Source organism: Lupinus angustifolius, chromosome LG09, assembly GCF_001865875.1.
Source record: "Lupinus angustifolius cultivar Tanjil chromosome LG09, LupAngTanjil_v1.0, whole genome shotgun sequence".
NCBI classification, from domain to species: Eukaryota; Viridiplantae; Streptophyta; class Magnoliopsida; order Fabales; family Fabaceae; genus Lupinus; species Lupinus angustifolius.
The window spans coordinates 20,763,860-20,784,641 of NC_032017.1; the positions used below are offsets into that span (position 1 = coordinate 20,763,860).

General features: G+C 31.1%; 2 protein-coding genes across 4 annotated transcripts; both read right to left on the bottom strand.

The window, feature by feature from the left end:
• On the bottom strand, window positions 4,958–6,181 carry LOC109356778 (ethylene-responsive transcription factor 3-like). Of its 2 annotated transcripts, none has more exons than XM_019600308.1 (2): window positions 5,984–6,181; window positions 4,958–5,953 (listed from the first exon to the last, which is right to left on the bottom strand). In XM_019600308.1, the coding sequence occupies exon 2, from the start codon at window positions 5,925–5,927 to the stop codon at window positions 5,277–5,279; it is 651 nt and encodes a 216-aa protein (XP_019455853.1). In that variant the 5' UTR covers window positions 5,928–5,953; window positions 5,984–6,181; the 3' UTR covers window positions 4,958–5,276. The 2 variants fall into 2 exon arrangements, with proteins under 2 accessions (XP_019455853.1, XP_019455852.1); XM_019600307.1 differs by having other exon boundaries at window positions 4,958–5,194; window positions 5,247–6,181.
• Window positions 9,723–13,831, bottom strand: LOC109356777 (zinc finger CCCH domain-containing protein 3-like). Of its 2 annotated transcripts, none has more exons than XM_019600305.1 (7): window positions 13,460–13,831; window positions 12,583–12,752; window positions 12,340–12,393; window positions 11,600–11,716; window positions 11,202–11,477; window positions 10,375–10,629; window positions 9,723–10,258 (listed from the first exon to the last, which is right to left on the bottom strand). In XM_019600305.1, the coding sequence occupies exons 1-7, from the start codon at window positions 13,539–13,541 to the stop codon at window positions 9,950–9,952; spliced, it is 1,263 nt and encodes a 420-aa protein (XP_019455850.1). In that variant the 5' UTR covers window positions 13,542–13,831; the 3' UTR covers window positions 9,723–9,949. The 2 variants fall into 2 exon arrangements, with proteins under 2 accessions (XP_019455850.1, XP_019455851.1); XM_019600306.1 differs by having other exon boundaries at window positions 13,478–13,829.

The following is a 20,782-nucleotide window of genomic DNA, read 5'->3' on the forward strand; positions in this document are numbered from 1 at the left end:
ATAATTATAAATTTAATTTATGCTATGTCATTTTATATTTTTAATATTATATGTTATCCATTTCATGATAAGTTTTACTAATGGAACTATAATGGTAAATTTATTATAAATACATCTTATTGCTCATATATTAATTATCACAAAATATATAAATAAACTTAGAAAATCATTAATTACTTGTACTATTATACATACATGATATTCACACATGTACCAACAAATATAGCACATATATATACAAGTAAACATTATTTTCCTGCCCTATTGTTATCCTTGCATGTGTCAATATATTATACTTTAATTGTTGACAGATGATTTGAAAGTAACATGATAGTGACATGTGTTGTGTTTTTTATTTAATTTTTTAAATGAAAAGATAGTAGGTAAAGGTGTAAACATGCTAAACTGTTTATCAAGACCTATTATCTGACTTATAACAGGCTAGATAAGACTAAACTATTTTCGTAAAGATCGGGCTTAGAATTTTTAAAAAGCATGTTTAACTTAACATATAAGGATTTAAGCCATCTAAAAGACATGAAAAGCCTAACATGTCAGTCAGCTTAATTATAGTATACAACATTTATTTTAGATAACATTAGCGATATAGTATAAAATATTTCTTCTCAAAATCGAAAGAAATTGTTCACAATATGTATAAGATGTTAAACTAAGACATGCACCTCCATTTATTTTAGATAACAATAGTAAAACTTTGAGTAAATTACACTGACACCTCCTGAGTTTTAGTGAAATTATATAAATTACTTCTCACTTTTCTACATCTACACATACCCCTAATTTTTATACTTTCATTACACTGACCACCCGTGCATGAGAAATAAATGTAATTTTTTTATAAAAAATGTCATAAATGCAATTAAGTTAAATAAAACATGGTATATTGTGGAGATAAATCCAAATAATATATGAGTCGATACCTCTTTATTATTTTTGGTTCATTACGATATAGTATAAGAGCAATTTAAACAATATCTTTTTAGAATTTGTTGATGCATTTTATAACCAAAATAATAAATGTACATTGATTTGTATATTATTTGGATTTTTCCTCATAATATACAAGGGTTTGTTTAACTTAATTGCATTTATCATATTTTTTTATTTAAAATATTACACTTATTTATCATGCGGGGTGGTTAGTGTAATGAAAGTATAAAAACTATGAGAGGTTTGTGTAGGTGTAGAAAAATGAATGATGGTTTATGTAATTTCACTAAAACTCGAGGGTATTAGCATAATTAATTCTAAAACTTTATATTGTAAAAAGATCCATATTATAAATACAACAACAATGAACACAATATTTAATATGATTTGTCGAGTTTCTTGTATTTATTTGTGGTTGTGAAGGATATTCTGTTGTCGTTACTCGAAGACTAAACCCTTTTCAATATGGAGAGATCACCAAAAAAGTTCAACCCTGTAGTGTTTAGAGATGGCAAAAAATCGACTCGTGGGTACTCATGCAACTATCCGCAACGAATACCTACAATAATTAGTTATGAGTGAGAGCGGGTTTTGTGATACCCGTCCCGGGGTATCCTCAAATTTATATACTTAATTTTAATTAAATTTTTACATATATTTATTATTATTTTAAGATTATATATCATATAATTTATTATTATTTAATAATAAATTACACATATTTGACTATGATCATAAATTTATCGTAATTTTATATTATTCATGTAATAATTATTGTTAGATATTGACTATTATAAAATATATAAATATATAATTAAAATTAAAAACTCGTTGGGTACCCGCAAATACCCATTACCCGTACGAGTATCTGCAAATATTGTAGGTTTTGGGAATGGAAAAGTACTACCCGCATCCATTCGCGCCAGTTGCCATCCCTAGTAGTGTTTCTTATTCTAGAGATTGAAATAATAAAACCCTTGTTTTATTACTATAGATACTCATCTTGTGATATTGTTTGTATGAGACTCCATTGATTGATAATATTTGGGTTTTATAAAGTGAGGTAATGAAAAATATATATGAAAAATTAAATAGGCCGAAGATGATCCATTGATTTTGGCCCGTCACACATGGTTGGTCTAATGTTTCGGATAACTACCAATGTAGGCCTATACCTTCTATAGCCCATGAAGAAAATATATTATTAGGGTTTAAAGGAGAACACATATATAAACAATATTGAATTCTTTTTATTCTTAACAACAAAACTTTATCGATTGAGGATCGCCAGAACTCGCAAGATGTAGTGAAAATTTAGTGCTTGAGGAGATCGAAATTAATACAATCATGGTTAATATAGGTGTGTAACTTCACACAATCTTCCAAGTACATTTGGTGTTCTAATTTATATGTGACACACAAATCCATTCCTTTGGTATAGTGTCAAGATAATGATATAACAAGGAATTTTAAGTTGTGATTTGGAGTCTAAATTTAGTCTTTTTTATGCAATTATTGGTGATTTTGAATATGTTAAGAATTTTTTAAATCTTATTTAGAGAAACTCAATGTCAAAACAATCTTAAGAGCTACATTAAAAATTCAAAAGTATTAAACTATTTTAGTACATTTGGTTGGTGATAAGTGTTTATTTGCAATAACTTATTTGACTTGTTAAGGACATCTTTTGATTATGAGCATGATAAGATATTTCATACTATGATCATGTGGTTGCATATTATTATTTTGTGTTTATGATGTTATTTGCTTGCCTGATTTGATACACTTATTAACTAATATAAAAAATTAAGAAAAAATAGTTGTTACTTAGAGTCACTTTTAAATAAATAAGTTTTCATATCATCTTCCAATTAGTGTTGCCCAAGTGTAATTTGGCTTTTCCTATCATATGTTACAATCAATTAATAATGTTTTCTTTTATAAAACAGGTTGATATTCACCCATTTTGAAGGCGAAATTTTCCTAGGTGGAATAATTGATTTTGGACTTCTACTTATAATTTATAATCTCATGAACTTTATCAATTGAGAATGGGATTAGCATTGAGAAAGGAAAGGAGGACGTAATCTCTAAAACATTAACATCCGACACAAGTGTTCTAAATTCATATGATATTTTGCTCCAAAGATAACAATTGCATAATATTTTATGGTTATTTTGAAATGGTATTAAAGCATGTCCTAATACCAACGGGTGTTGGTTCAAATGGTACATGTTTGATTTCTCTTAAGCAAGGTCTCAGGTTTGAGTATTGTGGATGGAAAAAATATCCGCTGAGAGAATTAACATCACATACCTATAGATATTCCTAGCCCAAACAGGATTGCCTACGGTACGAGATACATGTGGAAAACCAAAAAAAATGCCGTAATGTTGAGTCATCTACAAATGTTTGTCCTATAAATTTTAGACTCCATATATCTAGTCTTACGAATCTTTACAATAATTAGACTTAATCTCACACCAAAAGCCATATCCAAAGGAGAGAATCTAGATGAATATGAGAGAATATCAAAAATAATTGTTGTGTTGTATGCTCATTCTCTAATATGTTGTGGGTTAAACATACTCCTTCCTATCAATAGTCACATTAGAGCATGCCATTTACAAATTTGATGTCTATATTATAGTTAAAATAGTTACATCTAATTCTACGACAATGCTACTAAAATTCCAATTTAGCTCTCAAAACTCCTTACCCATCAATCATGATTTTGATTAAGCCACTAGATTATATTCATGACGAGGAGTTTATGTAGTTTGTATAAGGATAGATTCAAACTTCATTGCTACCATTGAATAAAAACATGATTTTAACATCAACCGTAAGATAAGAAATCAAAGGTGGATACACTTCATTGGGAATGGCGTATTTATGAAATCAAGAAATTCGTATATTTAGTTTTCTAATGAAACCTTTCCATTTTTATTTCTTTATCTTCCCATTAGAACCATGGTTAAAAAAACAAGTTAGGTGCATAAAACCCCAAACAATTACCCTTCGCAATGAATGAAATTGGTTCTTGTGAAGTAACCATTATATCACTAGTGGTGAACAAATCTAAATCATTAGTTTTGAATCTCAGCCATTAGATTTTTCTTTTATAATTTTATCATCACCAAAAATAGAGTTAAATTTCTCTTCTTCTTAGTCCTTAGTTTGGACAACTTTCTCAAGCTGACAAGGGAAAGAAAACTATCAATTTTTTGTGTGTATTTGGTAATGATAAATGATTGAGATTGAAACAAAATTAAAGGTTTAGACTTATGCAATTAAGGAAAACCAAAGTTCATGATTTTATTCTATTTATAAATTATCACTAGTTTAGGATTAGTGTGCATAAACAATTAAAAATACAAATAACCAGGATTATAAGATGATAAATGACAAAGGTGGAGGGCTTAAAGACTAAAATGATAAGAAAATTAATAATTCAAATCTCACTCACAACAAAATAGTAATATTCGACGAAAAAGGTTGAGGCTCAAATCATGTGATGGAGTTTTATGACTTAAACTAAGACTTGAGGACATAATATCAATCACGTATAGGGTATGATGATAACTTATGAAGTGTCAGAAAGATTTTATCACACATGTGACCATTTAAATTTATGGTACATGGGTATGAAATAACCAAGATCCATGCTAGATATTACATATCAAACATAATATATATCTTTTCAGATATAGTTATATCTACTGGTTTAACTGTGCTTCAAAGTTCAAACCCAATATCAAATATTTGTTGGGAAAGTTGAAGCAAACAAAATTGTTCTTTGCCACAGTATGGTTATTACACAATTATCACTTGGTTAAGTTCAAATCCACCATAACATAGGGGCACATATTTTGACCATAAACTAAACAATGCAGATATATGCAGAATGTATTGTTTTCTATCATGATCTGATTTCTGTACAGAAGAAACAAAAAATGTAGCTGCTAAGAAAAGTAGATCTAAAGAAAAATAGCAGAAGAAATGTGAGATAAGATCTAATGCTACAGATTTTGGATACATTTTCAAATAACTTACAATAACAGAGGAACCTTCATTGGTCACATTACATATAACCAGATATGGTCATGGCTATTCTACAACATCATCATAATCATAATCATAATCTAGTAACAAAATATATAATTTTGTTTTTTTCTTCAATTTTTGGCTTTGACAGAGCGAAATTGAAAATTTAAATAGGAAAAGGAAATCTCTTCAAACCATCAACCCCATAAAGCACTTTTCCGAAAAATCAGATAGTAAATTTCAATGGATTATACCAGAATCATGAATCTCCTTCAAATCAGAGGCACAAGGTGGTGGCTAGAAGCTCATCGGCAGTGAAATCGCCGCCGTCACCGGTGTTGTCATCTGGTGGAGGGAGGTTGAGATCGAACGGCATAGGTTGCCGGAACGACGAGGTGAGAACACAATCCTCATCGTCAATCACCGACGACGAAGAATCGCAATCGCTATGACAATCGTCGACGGAAACCGGATCAACGAGTCTCCGGTGATGGATCGCGATCGATGATGACGGAACCCTAGGTCCGCTGAACGACTCCACCGTGCTGCTCATGCCGCTGCTGGTAGGGCGGTTAACCGGTTCAGTGAACCGGTGACCACGGCGATTTTCGAAACCGCGGTTATAGATTGCGATTTGGGAAGGGTTTGACGAAGAGAAAGGGAAATTAGTCTTCGCTCTAGGTCCTCGAAAGGATCGTGCGGCTGCATCGTAAGCTCGTGCGGCATCTTCGGCGGAATCGAAGGTTCCTAACCATACACGTGCTTTCTTCCATGGATCTCTTATCTCTGCGGCGAATCGACCCCATGGTCGCTTCCTTACGCCGCGGAATCGCGGTTCCTGAATAGGGTTTGTTGGTTGGGTTGGTGGTGGTGCTGGAACGGCGTCGTTTGGTGTTGTTGGATCTGCGTTTCTGACACGGTGGCGCATGGGTGGTTGAAGATGAAAAACGAGAATAATAATAATAATAATAATAAGAAGAAGAAGAAGGTGATGATGATGGTAAAGATTGAAACTTTTTGTGGAATAGAAGCTACCCACAAACACCAGCCACCACCTTCTTTATGCCCAATTCTTAATCTTGCTTCTTCTCCATTTATCTATCTTTTTCTCTCTTTCTTCTCTCTCTTTCTTTTCTTTTGATAAACACAATTTGTTCTGTTTTGTTTTATTATTATTATTACACAAACCCTTTCTTTCTCACACACTAGAATGATAGTTTTTTTTGGGTCCCATATGGTTTTGCCTAATTTGCTGATATAGATTATATTGAAGTCAAATGACATGTATGCCCTTGGTCTTTGGATTAGGAAGTGGAATTGAGAGGGGTAAGAATGGTATTTGGTGAGCTTATTTTATGTGTATATGTGCAGCTAATGTGAGATTAGGGGGAGCCATGAGCATGGGATGTGGTTTGGTTTACATGGAGATATTAGGCATAAGGGGCATGGTTGTTGAGTTGTTGTAATGATTATTGTTATTGTCCTTAGAATAGTTGCATTTTAGTCTTGGGAGCAACCATTTATGGCATATGTGTTTTTTCAAAATAAAGATATGATACATTGAGATTGTATTTTGAGACAAGTTGTCTATTTTTGCATTAAGTTGGTTTAAGGATTAGATTTTCTTTCCATATACAATTTTTGTTATCATAAGCACATTTACATTTATATGATGTTGATTTGTTTTTAAGATAGTATACATTGCTCTTTATATATAAAATATGGTTATAGTTATCTATTACAATATTTATGAGATGGATTAGAATTTTTTTATGCATCAAAGATGTCACTTAGTCAATATGGAAAACTAATTCATTTAAATGTAGACATTATTGTTGTCAGAAAACTCTCTTCCAATGAAGTCTTTTTCATGGGAATGTGATGAAAATACTAAGGAGATAACTCACTGATGTGATCAGAGATCCATGAAAGAAGGTGCATGTATGATTTGGAATCTTCAGTTATATTGAGGACAATCCCAAACCTAAAACATTGTTGCCTAATCCTTCGACAAACTCAAAGTCAAGACATATTTCCCTTTATAAACCAAAAATCTTATTGAAGTCAAAATCTATAGGTAGAAACTTAGGATTGTGAACAAGTGAACCAACCAACAACCATACAGCATTTAGTGGGATTCGAGTTTTGTTGAGAGGTTTGTTAATGAAGTTTTGGTCAATAAGTGTCATGATGATTATGATTCTTCATATTTAATGATAAATGATGTGAGTAATATGCTCACATCTTCCTTTCGAATACCTCTTGTATTTTCATTTCCGTTGTTCACAACCTAAATACGATAACAAAAGCAATTTTTCAATGATGAGCGTCGAGCAACTACCTTTCGTCTCTAACATTGGAAGAATGACGATGTGGTAATATGATAATTTTTATAATCAATTGAATATATTATCTTATTTTATTAAAAAAAATAAATGTTTTTTGAAAAATAGGGTTGATGGTTTTAATGAGACATTTTTCCCCACTCTTTTTTTTTATTTTTATTTTTGACATGTTAAAACAAAATTGCATCAAAACAAAATAAATTATATTTTGTTATGAGATTATAATGATGTTATAAATAGATAATCATAGGAGGTTATGTGACTAAAGAAGGTGTACATGTTGTTTTAATTCATCTGAAATCATATTATGTAGTATTGGATTCTCTACTTTATATTGAAATTTAAAAATATTTTATGGGTTATATAAAAGGAAAAACTTCCAATACTTTCACATTAGTATTAATTTCCCTTAAAAAAATATAAGCTAGAGCAATGTAAATTATTGAAATCATGTTTAACCACATATTCCATCGACCAATCATTTACCTACAAATAGAAAAAATAAACATCATTTTTTTCCTTATTTATTCATACTTATCATTATTTTCTTCCAATGTGTTGTAGTGGTTGTGGAGTATTTCCATCAAGGCAAAAATGTTGGGAAGGATTTATTTTCGTTAAGAAATACAACACTATTTTGATTTTATAAATACTCTTTAACAACCTAATGATTTAATTTAGTTAGGTGTAGACATAGCTTCCCATCACCAAACATGCACCATAACATTCAAAGTCAGCCATCCAACCACTGAACCAAGCTTATGTGATTATTTTTTGGTACTGCCAGTAACTTGACCCATTTCAGCCTTTAAAATATGAACTTTATCCATTAGATCATTCCTTTCATAGGTCAACCCAGTTGTTCACAGCATATCTATGCATCGTGACTGTAAAGTTTTTCATACTATTAGCACATAATGTATCATTAATTTGTATTACTTTTGTTTGAGAGTCAATGATAATTAAAATATGAATGATAAATAATTTATTGATTGTGTAAAAAACACTTACACTATCAACATAAATGATTTGTATATTATATGATACTTTATATTAGGCCCCGTAAGAGGAGTGGGATCATTTATGACGGTGCTTGCAGCATAGGGAGTGCAAGTCTCTAGCCGGCCAAAAATACTATGACATTGCATGAGAAATGAGACTAAAACTTTTGTACGTGTCCCGAATAATGTACCAAGCCAATAAATGTGTGTCACTTAATTGAGATTTTTTTTAATAAAAAACATAAATTAATATTTTATATTATTTTAAGAAATATTATTGGTTAGGGACATGAGTCTTTCTGGGACAGAGAATCATTGTCCGAATTGTTGACATATTAGGCCTTGTTAAATGGGAGGCCTAAAGTATACATTTTGGTAACATGTCATGATATTCTGCCGAAGGTGGTTGCAATATGAGGGAGTAGGTTTGTGAAATGAGGAAGAGTAACGTTTTATTTATTGAAGATAACATGTATAGGTTGAGAACACGTGCTTCTATTCAACGTGGTGCAACAAAAGAATCAAACCTAAGTGTTTTCTAGATGCGTTCAAGAGTCTTGCCAAAACAAAAGTGTCCAAGAGATGCAACTAGATATATGCCTTTAATTTTTCTCAGTGTGGAAAGGTTGCATTTCATTTTTATTATGAATACGATAATATCTATTTAAGGGTTAAGATCAAATTCATCTTGAGGGAAAAAATTCTTGACCCATCAAGAAGGTTTTTTGTTGTGTATATTTTCATCTATCATTGGTAATATAAGAAGTTATGATCACTTGAGAGTTCAGAGCATCTATATGTTTTTTCTCCCTAAAGGAGCATAGGGAAGAAGAAATAATTGGCTAAAATCCATACAACATAGTATGGTTTGTGTCAGGACCCTCTCTAAATGCATCAAAATTAAAAGAAAAAATATATGATAAGACATTTTTACTCTCTAGTTGTAATGTGATGTACTTTTATCTTTAAATATAAAGGTAAAATCAATAATTTATCTCTCTAATCCTGAAGTTGATTCTTTTGGCTTGGTGTCACATGAGCTAAATCAATTTTTTTAACAATGATATAAAAGCTAGCCATTTGCACTTACAAAGTCCACATAGTGGTTACCATTCTAAAAAAAATACTCTTGTATGTTCAATTGGGCAAATTTCTCTAGAAAAAGAAACAAGGATATAAGAATCCATCAATTCTTATAATTTCAAGAACATGTCATCATAAAATGAAAGTTTATGGATCTCTAAAGAAGGGAAAAAAATATCAATAATGAATTTGGTACCCCTTAAAAATGGGGTAAAAACTTCAGTTGAGTTTTTCATAGATTCCTGAGTTTTGTAGTCCCAATTTAAGCATGCACCAAATTGACCCCAAAAAAGAAGTAAAAATCACAAACTTTCAACCTGCATCTTATTCACCACACAAACAATGCCTCATATCCCCACAAGCAAGTGGTTGTCACAACAACTTCTTATCAAACTACCCAACTCAACAGAATTGCAGGTAAAATGGGGAGGAGGAGGTATGTATGATATGTTGTTTGTCCTTAAAATATGGGCAAATGTCCCCAAAAAATAACAAACTTGGAAGCAGTTCAGCTAGGTAAATTAGGACTTTGAGGTGGCTGGGAAGGAATCTGGTGTAGTAGAATCAACTTGTTTCGATGAATCTTCGGTAGTTTTTGTATCAGAGTGTTGAACCTTGCCATTTGATAAGTTAGATATAGATGTATTAGGTGGTTGGACAGTTGACAAAACTCTTGAACTATTAATAAAAGATGTGTCAGGTACTGAGAAAGCATGTGAGGAGGTCAAACCATAGCTCTGGGGAATTGCCAAAATTGGATGATCAAATTTGCATGTTGGGCCAAATTTGCATACTCCACAGAGTCTATAATAAGAACATATAGCATGCCCCTGCAACAAAACAAAATAGCAATAAGGAATCAAAATAATTAGAAAACTTTTAGTGATGATAACATGAATAAAATCGTTTGAATTACTATTAGCACTAAGTAGAAAATAAACATTACAGGTCTGAGAGGAAGGCCAACTGGATTCATCAATGATTGGGCAGTTCTTTCTTTTGGATGGTGGTACTTACAATCAGATCCATATTTGCAGGTACCAGTGCTCATAAAGTATCTACATTCTGGCTGACCAGGTCTCTCTGGGAGAACTGGACTTATCATCTGACCACCACAAAGAAGTGGTTCACCGAGGTTCATGGTATCGTAAACAAAATTAGATCCAACAAAACCGGTAGTTATTGCGCCGCTCATACTTCCCTAATATGAGAAAGAAAATCAAAGTCAAAACAAAAAAAATCTCAATCTATTTTGCATTAATGTACCACTGAAAGTATGTAATAACCAAAATCGAACACAGTTAATTATCATTTTACCACCGAAGATGCAGGATGCTATGAAGAGCTTTCCTAAGGGACAAAGCACATTTTGCTTTAATATTAAAGTGTATGAATGTCAAATGCACTTGGAAATCAATAAACAAGTAAATGAGGAGCTTAAGGAATAACATAAATGTCATGCACAAATCACTTTCTGTATAAAGTCTTTTGCAATGTCTATGACATTGGATAGTAAACAACGGTGACAAATTTCCTAATCTTTATCTAGATATATCCGACAAAAAACTTATTGTTCTTCCGAGTAAGTTATTAACAGCTAGTGCTACATACATTTATCCAAAACTTGCATGTATATGATCTTTCATAGTGAGAAAACATACCAATCAGCATCACAATCAATGATAGGATACCACTGTATGGAAGAAAATAACAAAGACTAGAGCATACGGAAAATACATATACTAAATAGGAAATTCAACAGCCGTAACTGACCATGTAGGTATTCCAGTTCTGTGCAGGTATAATGCCTTGTGGAGAAGACAGAAAAGGAGGCACATAAGATTGAATGCCCTGCCCAGATAAATATGACATTCTTGGTAATTGCCATGCAGAAAACCCACCAACATACGGTAAACCTGATGTAGGAAGAATTGTTGAGGTAGGAGATCCGGCCACAGGCGAAGCTCCAATTTGAGGATGATGAAACTTGCATGCGACTCCAAACTTACAAGACCCAGTTCTCATGTAATAGGGACATGATCTTTCTTCCTAAAAGCAACAATCAAAGAATGATGGACGGAAAATGCAACCACAATCATATATTTCATAAGCAGAGTAATAATAACCAGTTCGGAAAAAATAGAGCAGTAGTTGCAACGGGAAGGACAAACCTGACGCATAGGAAGACCTAAGGAATTGAATGATACAGGAGCAGCACCTCGCCTGTCCCTTGGATGGTGATATTTACACGTCGAACCATACTTGCACGTCCCTGTCTTAAGAAAATACTGCAATGCATATTTCAAACAAGATCACAAGTTAATAGGTTTGTGTGGTCATATGCCCCAAAAAGTATTTATGCACTGAACTAGCAATGAAATCTCTCACAAAAATGGACTATGTAATATCTTCCATTAACAAAACATGAAAAACTTCAGATTAAACTGCAGCTCCAGTGGTTGATATTTTTAGAATAGCAGACATCAAACTTAAGTTCATATATTTATTTCCTCTTTTAATACATGCATGTGACAGTAGTTGGCAGTTTGGGACCAAACCGAATTGAAATTTCCCGTCGCCATCATCCTCATAAAGAAATCTTGAAAGTTATGTACGATAAAAATCAGAACTTGTCCGATGAATAAAAGCTAACAAATCACTGAGAGGAAACAACTAATTGATACTGTGTACACCTTAGCCATTAAACCTTTTTTATCCTAGTCCATTTTCTTATCCATGTATTGGTTTGCTAATAACACACTAGTAATCATTATGGTTAAACATTTAAAGTAGAACAGATCTATTATTAAAAGGGAGAACGGGAAATAGCATTCCTTTTCATGGAACTACATTCAACATAAGAAAGACAATGGGAATTAAATGCATTTTCATTGAGAAAAAAGATTCATACCTCACAATCAGGTTGCCCAACTCTCTCAGGGAGTTCTTCACCATAATGAATACCCTGAAAATTAGTAAAGTGTGAGAAACCACAATTTAATTACACAATATAGAGAATAAGTTACTAGGGAAATTAAAAGATTACAAATGCACAAGCTCCATTTTTGTCAAATATTACACTTAAAAAATAGATGTTTCGGCTATATGCAGAAGAATATGAACAAAAAGGAAACAAAAGGAAGACCTCCATTACCAGTGAAACATTAGCAGGGTGGTTATAGCGGCAGGCACTCCCATAACCACACATTCCAGTCCTCAAAAAATATAAGCAGTCAGGTTCACCGGGTCGCTCCGGAAATGGGATTGATTGAGCAGCAGCATCTCTATCCTGATTATCATTGATATTCAAACGCAGAACGGCTTCTGCGGTACAAATCAAATAGCAAACACACAATGAAAGTCATATCTCCGCCCAAAGTCTCCACATACAACAACATCAAACAAGCCTCGATCCCACTAAGTGGGTCGACTACATGGATAGAACAACGTCATAATATAATAAATCATATTCATTAACAAAACATTGATCTCTATATCTTTACTAATCATTTTGACTATGGTTTTTCTTGACCCCCTCTCTCTAGAAGTTGAATTAAGTCCATTTGATCTACTCTCTCTACTAGGACTTCTAACAGTGTCGTCGAAACAGGCCCAAACCAAAGGCGTGATTCTACCACACGTCATTAAGCACACAATTGCCGGCTAAAAGACTTTAGATCAAAACATGCAAGCAACCTTTTATTGCATCATCAAGCAACGTTCATAAAGTTTGCAAAGTCTTGTGCTATCAAAGCATAAACAGCACTCTGCATAGGCTAGAAAAAATATCTTAACTTTTTTTTTTCTAATTCCAAAATTCTTCAAAGTTCTGACAACACAATGTATGAATAATCGAAATCATCATCATACTATAAATAGAAAAACCATCATAAATTAAACAAAATCTATAAGCAAAAACAATTCAGCATTCTCAAGTCTCAACAAAAAGAATATAATAAAGGCATCATATAAAGATGATCAAAACCAGTAAAACAATGAATCATGGTGAAAAATCAAGGAAAATCAACCACCATAGAAATCAACACCACCTTCAATGTTATCACCAGAGTGATTAGAAACAGCATTCCTGAGAGGGTGTCTGTTTTCTGACATCTGATAACGTTAAAATGCTAAAGGATCACCCTTTTGCTATGTTTGCTTGTTCAATCAAAACCAGAACACCCTTTTAAGCATTTAAGAAGAAAACACTCACAAATTCACTTACCCAGATGGTAAATTAACAAAAAGAGACAAAAGATTAAAACTTTGCAGGTAAAGATAAAACCAAATAAGAAAAGGTAAAGAATCAGAGATTAGATTGTGAAGAATCAAACGTAAAATCTTAAAAGAGATATAATATATTCCAAATTGTGGTAAAATTAGATTTTGATGGTTGTAAGTTTGCAATATTTAGAAAATTTCGGATCCTTGAATGTGAAGCCCCACAACAAGTAAATATAAATATAATAATAATAAATGAAAGTTTGTATTACTTTGTTTAAAAAAACAATATTAATAAAATATGAATGATAAATTATACATTATAATTCATAAATCAATAAAAGAATTATATTTATTAAAAGGGTAGTCACGAATTTAAAAAAGAAATTTAATTTCTTACCCAAAATAGTAAGAAAAGTGTTGATAGTTCCAAAAATATAAAATTCATAAAATTCTTGCTAGATACATTTTTTTTGTTACATAATGATATTAAAGAAAGGTTCTTAGCCCGCGTGTACGAATAATAATAATAAATACTCTGTACCTATATTACCCTCCACGTGTACGCTTCATAACAAGTTTGCGTGAAACCATTATTTTTTTATTACCTACGCGTGTGAATCTACAATTTAGGGTCCCCTTAAATATTTCCTCTTGATCTTACATTAAATTAAAACATAATAATGGTCTAAAAGTGCGAAATTTGTGGAATTCACATTGAAAATAATACTATACCCTTGGAATTCAACTCCTCTCAGTTACCAGAAATTAGTACTGGTATATGAGAATGATAATTTTTTAAATTTTATTTATTTATTTTTAATAGAAAATAACATATAATCATAATAGTCACATGTCATTATTCTATTCAGCATTGGACTCTCCAATATTGGAAATATCCTTTCCATACCCTTCACCCTAGAAAGTTAAGAGAAAGGTCTCATTTTGCATAATCCCTATATTGTCTCATGATGTTGTGTTATTTTTTTTTTTGTTATTCCATGTGATTGGTTAATTTTTGTTTTCGTTATGATGTTAATACCTCGGCTAATTATTTTGCTAATATCGTTAATAAATGTGGCGCGTGTGTCACATGAAAAATATATGCGAGGTGATGCATTCCTAAATAGGAGTAATATTCAGTAACTGTATTAGCGGTGTTTAATACCTAAAGTGTATTAAATTACAAGTCCCGTTCTAGGATTAATTAGGATGGAAGTATTTTTCCATTGTGTTTTTAGCAATGGTATTCCTTCAGTACGAAATTAATCACTTTCGGGGTTCGTGATTGCTGATCCAATAAACGTTACTCTCAAGAATCGAACATTCAATCTTAAAGATTTAGCAAGGTCTTATACCATTAGATCAACACATTTATTTATAGTTGATATAGGTTATAGTTTGGTTTATTGAAAATATCCTTGATAAATTGATTGACTTGAAACTAAGCAAGTATTCATTTTGTTATTCTTTTTATCAAGGATATTTTCAATAAATTCATGGACTATGATAAATTTTGGTCAATCAAATTGGCTAGTAATTATAGTCCAAAGACAAATATGTCCACTTGAATGAGACAATCTTCATTAATAAACCAACAAAACCCAATCTTTCATTCATAAACTAGTTCAACTTCTCTCCATTGCAAGCACTTACTAACGGAGGAACCTAATTGATGAACATGAAATGAAACCTTTTCAAAGACTAACATTGTAGATTTCAAATGTCATTAACTAAATTCACCAAACATATGACTCATTGTAAAAAATATGATTATAGTTACTAGAAGTGGGTCCCAGTGAAAAAGAAAGGTAGGATACGCACAACGATCGATGCGGTTGCAAATTACAACGCAATTCTCACTCTGACGATAGACAACGTAAGATTTGGTGGTCCTGCACTACTCTGAACAATTTCATAGATGCTTGCCACGTGTCTCCTATCCCAAAAAACGAACATGTCATTGGCTCCATCGAATGCATCAGGTGGTCTCGCGTAACAGTAGAAATCAACTGATGATGGCCACTATTCTATTCCCGAATGAAAGTTTAAATCAATTTCTTCTTCTTTTATTGTTTCCCTTTTCTTTCTTCGTACAGTGAAAGTTGTTAAACATTTCATGTTTTTTGTTTTTTATGTACAAACTTAAAAAGATATTTTTTAGAAAGAGTTTTTTATTTATAAAACAAAACATTTTTTAATAAACTTTTATATATTGTACCCGTAGAATATAGTTGGATCTGAAAGGTTCCAAACTGTGTCTCATTTCATATCACAAACCAATTAAAATGCGACTTTTTGTTTTTAAAAATTTTATTTTATTGATATTGCAAAATGTAATAGGCTTAAAACATGAAATGAAACATGATTGAAAATAGGTGATCCTTATCCTCAACATAATTCAATTGGTGAAGTAGGCTGAGGCTATAGACATCAAGATGACACTATTGCTTCTATGTGTCAGCAATCCAGCACTTTGTCTCTCTTTTGTGTGGTCAGTGCTCACCAAAAAACATTGGATTTCTTTTGGGATCCATTCCACTTGTCTCTCAACACAAGCTACTCTTATTACATTCTAGTCAAAAGCATTCTTTAACTTGTATAAGGTGATTATCGACCATTGGATTTCTTTAACTACTCTTATTACATTCTAGTGAAAAGCATAGTGAGGAATACCTGTCGGTTTTGATTGAATTTTCATCAGCTCTGGTATATATCTGGTACAACAACCATCCCATACTGGTAAGGGGTCTAATACACCAATTTTTTAATTGACCAGCCGATATAATACAGTTTTATCAACATTGAGGGAGAGTATCATGATTGTTGGGTTTATTCAAGTGTGAAGTCCCACATTGGATATGCGGGGAGAAGTGAAAGAGTTTATAAGAAGGAAAGGCCTATGAAACTAATACCTTAAGGTTTTGGTTCAAGACGTGGTGTCTCACTTGTGATTCTTCACTAACATGTTTTTTAATTTGAAGTCTAACATGTTTTTTAATTTGAAGTCTTAAAAACTAGGTTTGCACTTCACAACATTATTTTTCATTCTTTCTATCATTTCTCACAACTCATTAAGAATAATATATGATTGATTAATATTTTATTGACCATATAATCACAATGTATATATATTAAATTATATTTAAAATAAAAGATTGAATATAACTAATTTGATTTAAGAAAATCTAAACTAATTCCTCCTCTCAAAATTAAATACTAGCTACCTCTCATCTCCAAAAAACAATATACAGTTTTCTATTTCCCATACTTGATTGATCACATGGAAAACTTCAAAAGAAATATTGTACACTTTTACTATAAAGGAAGGAGAAAAAAAGTAATAATGACATGAAAATCACACTTAAATTACTAACTTGAACTAGCCTTGACTTCAACTATAGCCATAAATAACAACCATTGTTTCAAAATTAACCAGTTGTTAATTTTTCTTCATTCACATTATATTACCAACATGCTGATTATCATGGCAAAAGGGTAGCTCGTATGCAATAAAATTTGAATAATAATCATTGACTTCAAGGCCACAATAGTTACTACTATTGTACTATATTATCATGGAATAATTTGGCTGTGGCATCCACATTGGTCAGATTTTTGGCCAAAAAACACCAACCCCACTTTTAACACCCAAAGGGTAAGAAAATCAACATATTGGTCAAACTGGTCCATAGAAAAGTGACCTTATTTATGAGTCATCTACACTGAATCATGGCATGGCCAACCATTAAATGATCCACAGTCAATAGTTTACTATGTTTGGATTATTGTTGAAATTTATCCGTGCCATTTTCTTCTTCATATGCTCAATATCACAAGGGAAAAAAAGAAAGTGAATTCATACTAGAGAGACATCGATCTTAGTTTGGGCCAAGGTGAGTTCATATCATTTTTATTCTTTTTAACCATTCACTTAAACATGTTTTTTAATTTGAAGTCTAACATGTTTTTTAATTTGAAGTCTTAAAAACTAGGTTTGCACTTCACAACATTATTTTTCATTCTTTCTATCATTTCTCACAACTCATTAAGAATAATATATGATTGATTAATATTTTATTGACCATATAATCACAATGTATATATATTAAATTATATTTAAAATAAAAGATTGAATATAACTAATTTGATTTAAGAAAATCTAAACTAATTCCTCCTCTCAAAATTAAATACTAGCTACCTCTCATCTCCAAAAAACAATATACAGTTTTCTATTTCCCATACTTGATTGATCACATGGAAAACTTCAAAAGAAATATTGTACACTTTTACTATAAAGGAAGGAGAAAAAAAGTAATAATGACATGAAAATCACACTTAAATTACTAACTTGAACTAGCCTTGACTTCAACTATAGCCATAAATAACAACCATTGTTTCAAAATTAACCAGTTGTTAATTTTTCTTCATTCACATTATATTACCAACATGCTGATTATCATGGCAAAAGGGTAGCTCGTATGCAATAAAATTTGAATAATAATCATTGACTTCAAGGCCACAATAGTTACTACTATTGTACTATATTATCATGGAATAATTTGGCTGTGGCATCCACATTGGTCAGATTTTTGGCCAAAAAACACCAACCCCACTTTTAACACCCAAAGGGTAAGAAAATCAACATATTGGTCAAACTGGTCCATAGAAAAGTGACCTTATTTATGAGTCATCTACACTGAATCATGGCATGGCCAACCATTAAATGATCCACAGTCAATAGTTTACTATGTTTGGATTATTGTTGAAATTTATCCGTGCCATTTTCTTCTTCATATGCTCAATATCACAAGGGAAAAAAAGAAAGTGAATTCATACTAGAGAGACATCGATCTTAGTTTGGGCCAAGGTGAGTTCATATCATTTTTATTCTTTTTAACCATTCACTTAGAATATCATCATGAACACAACCCACATAACAAGATTGGGACCTTATGCTATAGCATGAGAAATATAATATTTAAACATGTTAAAGGAAGTACATGAAAACGTTATTCGACGATCAAATCAGTATATGAACAATGAAAAATATATGTTTAATATTAGAGAATAATAAGTAAGAGATAACATAAAAGGGTAAGTAAGTTGAAAGTTTAGTACATAGGTTGCAAATCTTTATTAATTTATCAATTTCCCTAATGATTTGATTTTTTTAAAATTTTAAGTTTTAATTTAATTTAATTAAAATATCGAAAATAAGTACATATGTTTACAATCCGAAATTCCGAATAGATTTTCCTTGTGTTTTGGTTTGCCATGAGTGAGTGGAGAAGTTTAAACAAAAATCCCATGTTTGATTTTGAATAAGGATTCTCTTATCTCAAACAGTTTATATATTCATGTCCTAAGTCAATTAAATCACATCAAATAACATAAAAATATTTTTATTTTTATGATTTTTTTAAATAAATGATAACTTTTAATTTAAATGGGAGACAATTAGAATATAAAAGTGAGACAAATAATTTACATTTCTTGATTTTACCCCTCCAAAAAAAAAGTATGCTTTTGAAAAGAAAATAAAAATTTATCGTGATAAATGTATAAGCTCTTCCATACCTCTCAGCTATAGTTTAACAAATCAAACAATGAAATTGATATAGTGATAGAGGCAATCCACTAAGAATACTAATAATTATTCTACTACTAATAAAATGAATAACTATAAGATAATATAAATATTTAGTTATTCATATATGATTTTTTATTTCAGATGAACAATGTATTATTTAATAGGAATGAAGAAAAACATGAGTATCATAATGTTACAAACACAAGAACATTTTAGAAATAATAATGTAATATACATTATTTAATTAAATATAAAATAATCTATCATATCTTATTCATTTTTTAATTAAAATCATAATAAATATCCTATCAAAATTACTTTACATACTCTATGTCTATTAAAACCTCTTCCCAGTAGGGATGACAATGAGACCCTGATCTATGGATACCCACAGATAATACTCGCAACGGGTCAGGTTTGAGACTGTGTTTTTGGACTGTAGGTAATTGAGACCTGAGATTTTGAGACTCATTGTTGGATGGGTCCGAATCCAGATAATGAGGTACCCAAACTAGTAGTACCCGAAATCGTTATGCCTTCCTAAATCTATATATACATAGTTGCATAATTGTAGTATCATATTGTAATGTTATATTGTTAATTCATAATTGTAACATTGTTAAACATTATATTATATTGTTAGAGAGTATGATATGACGTTATGTTATTAATTCATATGAGTAATCAATGTTATGTTGATTAAATAGTTATTATTAAATCAATTTTAAATCATATTGTAGCAGTGACTTTGTATTTTTTATTATTATATTATTATTTGAGTAAAATGAGTTGTATTTAATAGTCAATTTAAATTGTGTTTAAAACTTTAAACTACCTTATAATTTCCCCATTGATGTTATGTTGATTAAATAGTTATTATTAAATCAATTTTAAATCATATTGTAGCAGTGACTTTGTATTTTTATTATTATATTATTATTTGAGTAAAATGAGTTGTATTTAATAGTCAATTTAAATTGTGTTTAAAACTTTAAACTACCTTATAATTTCCCCATTGTTGGTTGCTTAAATAAAATATAAGATTAGGAAACAAACACACAATTAAATAAATTAATCACAATTATTTTTAATTTGTGAGTACCGCAGATCTGATGGGTATCCAAGGACTTGTGAATAACAGACTCATCGGATATCATACGAGTCTAAGACAGGTCTGAGTCAAAAAATGAAGCAACAAGACAGATCTAAATAATGCACTACCAAATTCATCCGACCTCATTGCCATCCCTACTACCTGATCACGATTTGAGATATATATTACAACCTTTTATAAGGTCTAGTGTTTGATATCCACACAACATAATGAGAGTATACGTATGGTGGTGGGCTAGTAATAGTGGTCTCAAAAGACATATTGTCTTATCATATTTCATTTCTAAGCTTAAGTCTCATAATAGATACACCATATATAGATGAAAACAATCCTACATGATTGTATAGGCCGGACAAATTTAAAATTTAGTAAAACAAGCTATCCTATCCACCTGTAACGCAAATAAAATTTCAGTAAAATATAAAT

Excerpts from the sequence above, each read along its gene's own strand:
- LOC109356778 (XM_019600308.1), bottom strand. The coding sequence starts at position 5,927 with ATGCGCCACCGTGTCAGAAACGCAGATCCAACAACACCAAACGACGCC.
- LOC109356777 (XM_019600305.1), bottom strand. The coding sequence starts at position 13,541 with ATGTCAGAAAACAGACACCCTCTCAGGAATGCTGTTTCTAATCACTCT. Across the intron at positions 11,717-12,339 it reads TTGGGCAACCTGATTGTGAG|TATTTTCTTAAGACAGGGAC; the intron begins GTATGAATCTTT and ends TATGCATTGCAG. Across the intron at positions 10,259-10,374 it reads TTGGCCTTCCTCTCAGACCT|GGGCATGCTATATGTTCTTA; the intron begins GTAATGTTTATT and ends GTTTTGTTGCAG.